The sequence below is a fragment of the Papaver somniferum genome, chromosome 8, assembly GCF_003573695.1.
Source record: "Papaver somniferum cultivar HN1 chromosome 8, ASM357369v1, whole genome shotgun sequence".
Classification (NCBI taxonomy): domain Eukaryota; kingdom Viridiplantae; phylum Streptophyta; class Magnoliopsida; order Ranunculales; family Papaveraceae; genus Papaver; species Papaver somniferum.
In genome coordinates this window covers 85,653,687-85,665,675 of record NC_039365.1, presented here as the reverse complement: position 1 = coordinate 85,665,675, position 11,989 = coordinate 85,653,687, and the positions used below count along the sequence as shown (strand labels likewise).

The window sequence follows — 11,989 nt, the reverse complement described above, 5'->3', positions numbered from 1 at the left end:
GCGGGTGACAACTATGCCCATACATAGGTGCCCCAACACTTTAATCTAGCCTATAGGTCACCCTTTCCGTGGAGCAGGCATGGGTCGTGGTGGTTGGCTCTGATACCAAATGTTAGGATCCGAGACCAAAACGATAGAAAAAAGATATAAATCCTTTGAGTTGGGGATTAGCCACCGGTTTAAGCAAAGCTCTTAATAATATTGGTTTGTATTGAATGAATAAACCCTAGAACAAACTATGAATTTATTTATTACCTATCTTGAATCCTAAGCAAATAATAAATAAGGAAACATAAAAACCATTCCTAAAATAATTAATATTCCTAACCGGTGTAGGTATCCCAACATCCCCAACCCCTTGAGACACAACTTGTCCGCAAGTTGGATCAAAACTAAAACAAAACATAGATGAATAATTTGCTAAAATAAAGTTACTTCTCAAACATTCCCAACCCCTTGAAGCGTAACTTGTCCTCAAGTTGGATCATTAGAATAGTTCATTATGAAAACATCATTGTTTGCATCAGCTTCCAATAGTAAGACGTGGCTCGCCTGTTTGCATAGATAACCAGGTTTATAAAGTTCGTCACAATAAAGCATAAACCCTGCTTTCTCCTTTCATCTTGTTCGAATTTAGAAACTCAACGAGCTGGAATTGCAATGGATGTAATTGTCGTAGTGGGTGTTGATGCATCCTGTATATATTTTGTAGCTTTAAACCTTGATGATGCAGCGATAGCTTCCTCTTGACGAATTGCCAAATCAAAGGCGTCAGATAAGCTTGCAGCGCGAAGCATACGAACACCTGCACTTATATCTTCACGAAGTCCCGAAAGAAAAATGCTGATTTGATGTGACTCTGGTATATCAGGCACAAAATTAAACAATTTTTCAAATAAACTCACGAGATGTACCTGTTTGTCCTAACTTAGAGAGGCTGTCATATGGATCAGTATATTTCCGTGAACTAAAGCGTGCCTGAATTGTACGAGAAAATTATTCCCATGTTAATTCTCCTAAGGAGCTAGATATCCAACGATACCAAGATATAGAATCTCCCTCGAGATGGACAACAACCATGCTTACCTTTTTAGCCTCTTGTACACCAGCCAACGAAAAATATTATTCTGCCTTAAAAGCCATCCTTCAGGATCAGTTCCATTGAATACAGGAAATTTCAAATTAATATGTCTCGCACGAATTACAAGAGCAGTCCCGGCGTCACCATTGCGACCATTATTCCCATTTGAATGTTGTGTGTCATCTTTCTCGGCGATGTTCTCAGCAATATTATGTTGTTGCTTTTGGAAAAAGGTTGCAATAGATTCCAAAGCTACAATGGCCCTTTGTCGATCTTCACTAGCTCTTTGACGATCTTCTTTCATCTCAGCAAGCACAGAATCTAAAGTCTTAATAAGGGTAGCAACATGGTCTTCCAAATTTTTAATCGTAATAATTAAAATCCAGGAAAAAATAAACAAACTTGTGTAGGGACGATAAGCTAATAGCAGTCGAAATATTCAAACAACTACTAACACACAACGCTGAGATAGCTACGTGTGATAATAAATTGGAATGGATGACACTTTTTTTTTTTCGAAAAAGAGGCGAGCCTCAGATACATTAATAATATTCCATTTTAAAAACTGAATAGATTACATGGTTGTGATCGGGACTGATAAAGAGGTTTCCAATCATCACAAATATTTTAAACAGACAACCAACATAGTGAAGCCACTCAACAACATAGTTACGGGACAAAATCCAAAGTAGAATCCTAACCATTCCTATGATCTTCTAAGTAACATAACTAGTTTAAATGGTCTTGTTTGGTTGAAAGTAGCACAACCAAACCATATAACAAATCTACAATAAGCAGAGATGTTAGGATACAATGATCCAACCATTTCTCATGTTTTTTTTTTCTAAAACATGGTAAAAAATATGACATGGGTAAGTCTCTTGTTTTTTCAAAGTAACGGTAACAGTAACAAAAATAACCTGAATCGTTCATCGGAGGACAGAATCGATCTTCAGACGCGGTCTGGGTCTTCATCAGAAATTGTATTCTGGAACTATTTGTTGTTGGTGTCTTCTGTAACCTTGAAGTTTTTGTTGTTATCTTTCGTGAACATGTTGTATTTGCTGTTGACATAGGAAATCCTGAAATTGCTGTTGCGGGTAATGAGACTATCACAGCCCCCACATAAGTAAGAACATAACCAATCCAGTAATTGCTAAAGATAACCCTAATAACCAATAAAAAAACAGATCTATCAGTTCTTAGATTGTTGAAACAATCTAGAGCATCAAGATCATATACAAGCCAAAATAAAAACCCATCACCACCATAAACAGGGGGAAAAGAGGTGGAGTTGATGCCGATGCTACTACTATTAGAGTTGCTTTGTCTTCTTCATATATTAGAACTGAAGATGTGTGTATGCTTTGATTTCTTCCCTGTGAAAGATCACAGCCCATACCTGCATAATCATCATTAAATCCATGGTGAAGAAACATAAAATTGCAACAAGAACAGGTACTATGATGGAACCCAATCGGTAATTAAAACCTTTAAAATTTAACAGCAAAAGATAGATCAAGAAGAAAGAGAACGATTTATGATGCTTGATCTGCTCAAATCGGCTTCAGTAGTGTTCTTCGTTGAGTCTTGGTTTTAGAGAGAGGAAAAGTTTTGGAGAGAGAAAGAGTCGATTTGAAGAATGGATGACACGTTAATATAACAGGAGCAAAAATTTAAACCAATAATATTTACCTAACCAGCAGTAGCGAAGGCTAGTTATGTTGTTGATGGCGCAACTTGTGAAGAACGAGGAATTTTTGTAACTGCACTGATCGTGTCTCTTTTATTTTTCTTTATTTTTATTTTATTTTAAATGGTATAGGGAAGAAAAAATTGGGGATAGAAGAGTGGTTTCTGATCGTTGGCTCTGATCCAGATGTTAAGGTACCATCCCAACTCGTCATAAGCCCATGGGTAGAACTCAACTCGAAAATCGGTGTACTAGTTGAGGTATCCATTGACTTATAAATTACCCAATTAAGTTCCATCTAACCAATGTGGGACTAAGGTCCCAACACTACCATATATAAAATAATTCATGTATCCTAAATATCATCTCTTGACTTTTTATTTACGTCCATCAACTAAACAAAAAAACCCAGTTAACGGATCATAACCTATTCTCCTTCTCCACCACCGGCCACCAAATCTTCTTCCCTGTCGCCACAGTCCATGTCAACAGTGATTCAACAATGGCGGTATGCAATAATATTAGATGGTAACCAAATTAAGCATGCTCCTATATACGCAGGAGTTTATCAAAGTAACCAGATTAAGCATGCTCCTATATACACAAGAGTTTATCTAACACTTGGGTTCATAGCTCTGTAGAGAGAGTACACAAGGACTAGTAGCTAGCCAGAAAAAATGATGATTAACTAACTAATTGTATCTTTATAAGGTTAGTCACGTGTATTTTGTGATATAGATAGTGGCTGATATATTTAATTTAGGGTCAATTTGCCTCAAAGGATTGACCTACACTAATGATCAAAAAGGTTATTATATAATCAAATCAAATATTTTTTTGTTATTCATATATCGTTCAGTTGTAACCATCTGTAACAATTTTGTACATTAGTTCATGAAGCAATATCATCCCCACCACATCGTATTACCAATACATTATGATTGGGGAGGAACAACTAGTTGTCTTTGTTAGAGCATTACTCGGTCGAACTCACAAGTGTTGTTATATCAAGCTTGTTATCAAATTTAGTTAATCAAAACTATGTCTTAATTTCTAGTCTACACTTAGTCAAGCCTCGGATTAGGATAGAAGTGTGTACTTGGGAATCGGACATCATTGTGTTCTACCTTTTCAAGGCGAAGATCAACCGAAGCTTTTGGAGAACTTCTTCAACAAAAGGTAAGTGAAGATTTAACCACATATTTCTCAAGTTATATTCATCCTTCTATCTATGAGACGATGTCCCATGACTAACTAGACTATCGCAAGCATATCAAGAATTTCTAGTCAAGGTTACCTTGGTAATATCGTTCTCGAAATGTATATGACTAAGCTTAACGAGCATTTGTTCATACTTGATGAATTTCGGTTAAGAACAAGTTATTGTTCATAATCTAAATTTTGATTCAAGATTATCATTCGAAAAGATCCTGGAACAGTGATACGTGTCATTGATGTTATTTGGGAATGTTTCGAATTGATTTAGAGAGAAATATAGAACTACTGTAAATCTGGATACATGTCAGTATGCGTACCAGTTTCACATACTGGGATTTTTTTTATAGGTCCGGAGCCGCAGTACATGTATCCAGTACACGTACCGGCTATAGTCGGCAACAATTTTTTGGTACGCATACCCGGTATCCATACCATTAAAATTATGTTGCTCGTGAACCGGGAATGGTACGCATACCTAGTATGCATACCGTAAAGAAACTGTTGGTTTTGAAACCGGAGTGGCATAATACCCGGTACGCAAATCGAAAAAGTTCTGTGAGTTCCTGAACTCGTTTTTGTCTTAAGAATGCACATACTCGGTACATGTACCATGACAAAAATAGTCACAAATAAGGTAGAGTACACGTACCTGGTGCACGTACTTGCCCTATCGAATATTACAAAAAATTATTTCTGTGAGATAATTGGCATTTGAATAAATCTCTAAAAACACTATATAGACATGATTGATCACATTATAATCTATGATTGTGACTCAAGTTTAAAGTCTTAAGTGTTAGAAGAAAATGATTAAGCTTATGGTTCAATCGGCTAGTTTCGACTAACCGTCCATGAACAATATCTTTATACACGGTTCGGTTACGGTTCATCCTAACCAGAGTGTATATCTTGATATGTTAATCTCATTTCAAAGATTCATCTAACAATGGATATTGTTTGCTTGATTCCAAAGTTATCCTAGATTAAACCTAAAGAAACTTATACTTTGAAAGTCTATATAAGAGAGAACCTCAAGCAACCGGGATTTGTGAATCCCTAACACTATCTTTGTGTGTCCTAGTTGTAAACTATAGTCTTCCTCTCCCTAAATCCCTTCTAGGGTTTAGTGACTAAAAAGATTTCACCTGGGGAAGCCAGGTCCAACTATATTTATCTTAATAGTTTGAGTATCCTGATGTTGTTTTGATTGTTGAGATGCTCACTCAAACAAGATAGATAGTTTAGAGCACTACTCGGTCGAACTCGCAAGTGTTGCTATATCAGTCTTGTTTGTCAAGTTTATTTGTCAAAACTATAAGTCTTGATTTCTAGTCTACTTATAGCTATGTCTCGGATTAGGATAGAATGTATAGTTGAGCTTTAGACTTCACGACGTTCATCGATTGAAGACGAAGATCTACTAAGGGGAGCTTGGAGGAACTTCATCAACAAAAGGTATGTGGAGACTTGAATCATCTATCACTCAGAAGTCTATTCTATTTTATCTCATACTGAGACTAAGTCGTATAGCTATAGGGGCGTAAATTGGGCCAGGTCGGGCAGCCCGGCCCATTTCCTGCTGCAAGTCAAGCCTGACATGCCACATAATTAGCTACCCAAAAAGCTCGTCAGGCCGGGCAGGCCAGGTAGAAACGCTTATTTTAAGGCCCAAAACTTGCCAAAAGCCCATTCTATAAGTAGGCCATGCCAAACAGGCTTCGGGTTTTTGAATTTTCAAAATTCTGTAATAATCGATTTAACTTCAATTTATAATTTGGAGATTGAATGAACTATAAGTTAAAATAATCTTAGATAATTAATCTTCTAAATGTAAAATATAAATGAAAATAAGAATTTTAATCCAAAATATAACACACAACAATTTGCTCTAACATTAGAACAAAAGCCTTTAATTTGGATGTCAGGTCGGGATGTTCGGGCAGCTACCAGGCTAGGCTATTCAATTTTAAGGAAAATCCGAGCCGACCCATTTAAACTAATCAGGCCAGGTCAGGTGGCCCGTGACGGGCTGCAACAGGCTTTGGGCTCATTCGGGTACAGGCAATCTCGGGGGGTACAGGCCGGCCACTTATTTTCGGGTATTATTTACACCCCTATATAGCTTTATAGACTTTACATTATACACATTTGATATTTCAAGCTGAGTTTAACTCACTTATATCTTTCTCGAAATATGTGTTAATTGGAAAGATTTTTGCTTTAACTATGTTCATCATTATTCTTGACGAAAGTCAAAAGATGATCATGTGAAAAACGCCTTGTAACATCTTACATGATCTGTATGAGACAGTCATTTGATGTAGACTCGGAATGTTTCGTATTGATCATTCGATCACTTGAAAATTGCTTAGAAGCCAATAGTTTGTGTGAGACAGCTATTGTCGTCTTCTAAGAATTTTTCAACAATTGAAATAGGAGTTTAGAACAATTAACTATTGTCGGGATATAGCACAATATGCATACCCATATGCAAACTATTGTAAGAATAATTCAGGTCGGGAACCAAGTATGCACATCTGTATGCGGACAGTTTTAACTCTCAAATTCCGGGAACTAAGTTTGTGTACCTGTTTGCAAACTATTTCACTTGAATGCGGTTTGGAACGATAGTATGCGTACCCGTTTGCGAACTTTCGGAAAAGATCAAGTCCGGAACTTAAGTTTGCGTACCCGTTTGCAAACTTATGTGGTTAAGTTCTAAAATCAGTTAAGTATGATTTCATACTCATGAACACATACATTTATATATTAAGGAATGTAATCCTAGCAAATCGTGTCTAAAATGTTCATGAACTGATTCTTTTGAATAATCTGATTTTGCTTCAATTGTGTCTTGTATACTTCTATGAGAATATAAACAATTGAACAAGTCTATGAGTAATATAATTAAATTCATTTGATTATCATTTGATCTAGAAGTGTTAAGATGAACATGGTTAACACAAAAGTTTTCATATGGCTAACTTCGGTTAACTGTTATTGAGCCACCTCAATATACACGTTTAGGTACGATTACCCATATCTAAATGAAGGTATATTTCATTTGTGCGTAACAAGCTAAGACCATCTAATGGTAGAGAGATATTGCTTTGGTTTTGAGCAAACTTATCTTGAATATTAAATCAGGTTTTCATCCAACGGTAAATATTGATTGCTTTATTACAAAGTTATCAAACCATGATTTGAAGATTGTATAAGGGAGAACTCTAGCAACTGGGAAACCTAATCCCCACACCTCCTGTGTGATACTAGTTGCGGCTAGAGTCGATTCTCCTTTAACCTAGGTTTTTCCTAAAACCATTATAGGTTAACGACTTAAAGACTTCATTGGGATTCTGAAGCTATACCCAACTATTTTCTCTGTAGTTGCGTGTTCTAATCTTACTTATTCTATCGTATTGAGTATTATCTTTTCTAAGATTTGCTTGAGATTTATCTCCGATAGGTAAGATATAAAAAGTAATCGCAAAGCTCTTAGTCTCATTCTTTGTGATTCAACAATAACTTGTTCTACTACCATATAGTTAAGTTAGTGTGAGGTGATTGATATTTCAAGGCTGTTCTTCGAGAATATAAGATCGGATTATCAATTGGTTCATGTGCACCTTGATTTATCAAAAAACGGAACAAAAACTTCGTAGATATTTCTATGGGAGATAGATTTATCTATCAGAATAGACTTTTCTTTGGGAGACAAATTTGTTTATCAAGTCTTCGACTTTGAGTCGTAGCAACTCTTAGTTGTGGGTGAGATCAACTAAGGGAATCAAGTGCGCAGAGTCCTGCTGGGATTCAGAGACGTAAGGAACGCAAATGTAGCTTAATCAATGTGAGATTGGTTAGGTCTTAACCACATTTCAATCCGAAGTGAACTTGTAGTAGGCTAGAGTATGTAGCGGCTTAATACAGTGTGGTGTTCAAATATGGACTAGGTCCAGGGGGTTTTCTGCATTTGCGGTTTCCTCATTAACAAAACTTCTGGGTGTCTGTGTTATTTCTTTGCCGCATTATATTTGTTTATATAATTTAAATATCACAGGTTGTGCGTCGTTCAATTAATTGGTAAATCCAACCTTTGGTTGTTGATTGAAATTGATTGACACTTGAACATTGGTCTTTGGTACCTTTTTAAGTTTGTTTCTCATAATAATCAGGCTCACAGATTCTATCTGCTTGATTTGATGATTACATTGAGAAACAGAGATATAAATCTTGGATATATTTCCTTGATTGAGTCTGACTGTCTAGTTGATTCTCTTGGAATTATATTGGAGTTAGTCCATGCAGATTGCCTAACAAAATATTGGGTGTGGTTGTTAGACCCCCGTTTTTTAGATAGAAATCGCAAAGTTCTCTTCGTCTCAGACTTTGTGATTCCACTGGTTTAATACTACTGAGGTGAATAAGAATCTAGGCTTCTCTTCGGGAGTCATAAGGCTAGATTTTGAGGTTAGATAGACTTTGTCTATTGCTATCGATTTCCAGTCTCACCTTGATCTATGATCAAAAAGTAAATCACATATAGGCTTATCTGTGGAGACAGATTGGTTTAAAGTCTTCAATTAAGTTGAAGCAACTCTTAGGCTGTAAAGGATGTCAGCTAAGGGAATACTGAGGGAATTAAGTAGCTATGGGTAGTCTACTTGGTCTTAATACGAATTTGTTTTATATTTTTTATATTGGCTTAATTCTGAGAGTATTCAAAACCGGACTAGGTCCCGGGTTTTTTTTATGCATTTGCGGTTTCCTCGTTAACAAAACCTTGTTGTGTCTTTTACTTTGTTTTCCGCATTATCATTGTTATTATAATTAAGTAAAATACATAGGTACGTTAACTCTGTAATACTTGATAGTGATCCTATAGAGTTTCGGTTATTACTGAACCTATTATCAAGTACACACTATGTTGTTGTATCGTCTCGATCTTGTATTCATAGTTAATCACACAAGTGATCTTGTTGTCGTATTGTCTCGATCTCGTATCCATAGACGATCACAGGAAGTGTGAACCGAATTTTCGTATTGTCTCGTGTCTGTCCATAGACCATCACATCCGGAAGAGTATTTATAGGTTGATAAATAAAAGATTGTGGTGTATTTGGATACCCTCGTCTTTTCAATTGGTATCAGAGCTGGCAAACACAAAAAAGATCTAACAATCTGTGTTTGGTGCGATCCAACCTATAAGATTTGAATCTAATGAATGATTCAGTTAACGTAGAGAAAGATGATAATATACTTCAGAAACTCAAATTTTTTTTTCAGATCTTGATAAACAGCTCTATAATGTTGGTTCACTAGTTGAACAAAATTCAGGGAATATTAACCATTGTGTGCTTATAAGAAAACAAACACCGGTGACGCGCAAGTCAGGTTCAGATGAAAGTGATGAGATTAAATTTTCGTAAAGCTTGCTGAAAAATATAATGTAAAAGATAATATATATTACCCATCTGTCAAAAGGATTATCAAAGACTCTTTGATAAAAACTAGGTCTCATGAAGAAATTGTATGTCACGGAAATCTTGAAATTCATGAACCTCCTGACATGATGATAATCACATCTAGTCAAGATGGAAATATAATTATGTTTCCTCTTAAAACTGAATCTGAGAGTTCTAATAATGGTCTTAAATTCAGAAAAGATTTATTAGTTGACAAGGATATGTGATTCTATTTCTCAGAATCTCTTATTTAATAAACAACATTTTGATTCTAACAGTCTAACCACTTGCATGAATCAAAAGAGATGTGTTTCAAAACATAATCCTTTGACTAATATCCGGTCAGGAAAAACTATCTCGTACAATGACAAGGATTATCTCTCTTACAGTGACAAAGATCAACTTAAATGCACACAAACTAATGATTTCAGATCATGTAGTTTTGGTATTGGTCGATTGTCCAAATCAGGATCAAAGAAACAATCTCATCAAAAGATGCTGTCATATTCCAAGGAAATTCTGGGTCGATCTAAGAGTTATGCTCAACTCATGACTCAAAAGGTTTCTAGTCACACTTACAATCCTATTCATACTCGAATAAATCTATCTATTGAATCAGGTAATTCAGGTTGTGACTTACACATGTATGAAACCTATTCTTGGAATTGTTCCAGAAAAGAAGATATCCGAAAACATCAAGATAGATCTTGTTCCATTGAGCCATTAAGAGGTCACTTGAACAACCAATTTTATTGATCAGAACTTCCTAAAATTTGTGCTCGATTTAAATAAATAGGAAGTTATTAAAAGAGCACCAGGGAACTTGTGAGATGTATAAAAGCTATACTTGATCTATCTACATCATGACAACTTAAGTATTTTTCTAAAATTGGAATCCTTATATTTTTAAAGGAATACTTTCGGTCCATACCAAGAAAGTTCATGATAAATTGGTACAAGATATATTCAGACTCTCTTGACAATAATATTTCAGAAAATCTTTCTTGATTTTTATTTTCGAACTTGCATATATTCACGCCGGTTTTAATAAAATAAAAATACCTTGTTAGGTGTTTCAAAACTTGGAAACTAATTTTTATTTGATATATAAAACATCTTAGGAACCGATTCTTCTATAAATTCAGGTTGCGGTTCAAGATGGGTGAAAATACTATTGACATTGATTCTCAATTACAGAAGCTTGAAACATATCTTCCCTCTGAGATTAAGTGATATTTCTCAAAGGAACATAAGAGGAATCAATTATCTATTGAGCCCATGTTTATGATAATGCGAGATTTTGAAATTGCTCGTGAACAACTGGAAGCTTCTGTAAATAACGAGGAATGGCTCGAGTAAAATCCTTTGAAGTTGATTGCAGAAGTGAATCTTTTGAAGAGGCGACTCAATCATCTGAAATAAAAGAGGAAACTCAAGAACTTAATCACTGAAGAAACCTCAGTGAACAATCAGAGTACCTCTAGGGATTAAGTTATATGCTGAGAAACTTAATCAGAAAATAGACATCAACGCATTGATTTATTTCGATATTTTTGTGTAAGGTCTATTTTCAATAAAACTATCAATTATTTATGAATAAAATTATTATTTTATAATTTTTGTTTCATATGATAGTTTCCAATTACATAGACTATGAATGAATGTTTATACTTTTGCTGTGTGTTTTCGGTTTATGAGATGTCTGATTTCGGTTTTTATTAACTCTAATGTTCAATCTCATATGGTGTAACCCTTATGACTTGTGTGGCTTTAATTTTTATTTAGTGGGATTAAGATCTATCCCATGTTGATAGGCTTTATCAAATGATCATAAGGTGTTTCATTGAAACTCATATGTGAAAAGTTATGTTGAATCAATTTATGTTTACATGAGTTGTGTTTATCATAATATATGTGTTTCGGGTTTTCAACTTTTGCTATTGTCACGCATTAGTTAAAACCAATTTAACCTTTCTTTGGTAAAGGTTGCTTTTATTGTTGTTCTATTGTTCTTACGAGAGGATGACAACACACTAGGGGAGAGTTCTTATTTGAACTTGCGCCTAATGATATTATTTCTGGGGAGATGTGGCTGCGAAAATTGAGATAACAATTTTATTTGTTAGTTAATTGTTTTCCTGTTTAAGAAAAGTCTATTTATATATATATTTTCCTTTTGCTTAACAAAATTTCGGTACAATTGATATGTTCCATTATTGTGTATGGATAGTGTACGTGATTCAATTGTTTCCGGTAAAAAAAAAAACTGTGTCAATTTATTTGGATTATGGTTTGATATCTTCTTTATTGTTCGGTATCAAATGTTTTTGCTTAACAAAATTCGGTGCAACTGCGGTGTTGTAATGTTTGTATTTGTTCAATTGCTTCCGGTTAAGAAAATAATTGTGCAAGTCAGTTTATTTTTGTTTGTATCTTTTTTTTTGTGGATTAACAAAAATACGAGATCATTTGTTTAGTCCAATTGATTCTGGATAAGAGAAACTGAGTTAATTCTGATCTTAGTTAGACTTA

General features: G+C 34.9%; 1 protein-coding gene across 1 annotated transcript; it reads right to left on the bottom strand.

Annotated features, from left to right (window-relative positions):
- Positions 1-267: 267 nt before the first annotated feature.
- On the bottom strand, positions 268-2,712 carry LOC113306590. The gene is made up of 2 exons (XM_026555522.1): positions 1,087-2,712; positions 268-859 (listed from the first exon to the last, which is right to left on the bottom strand). Exons 1-2 carry the CDS (start codon positions 1,383-1,385, stop codon positions 820-822), a joined length of 339 nt encoding a protein of 112 aa, XP_026411307.1. The 5' UTR covers positions 1,386-2,712; the 3' UTR covers positions 268-819.
- Between the last annotated feature and the right edge of the window lie 9,277 nt (positions 2,713-11,989).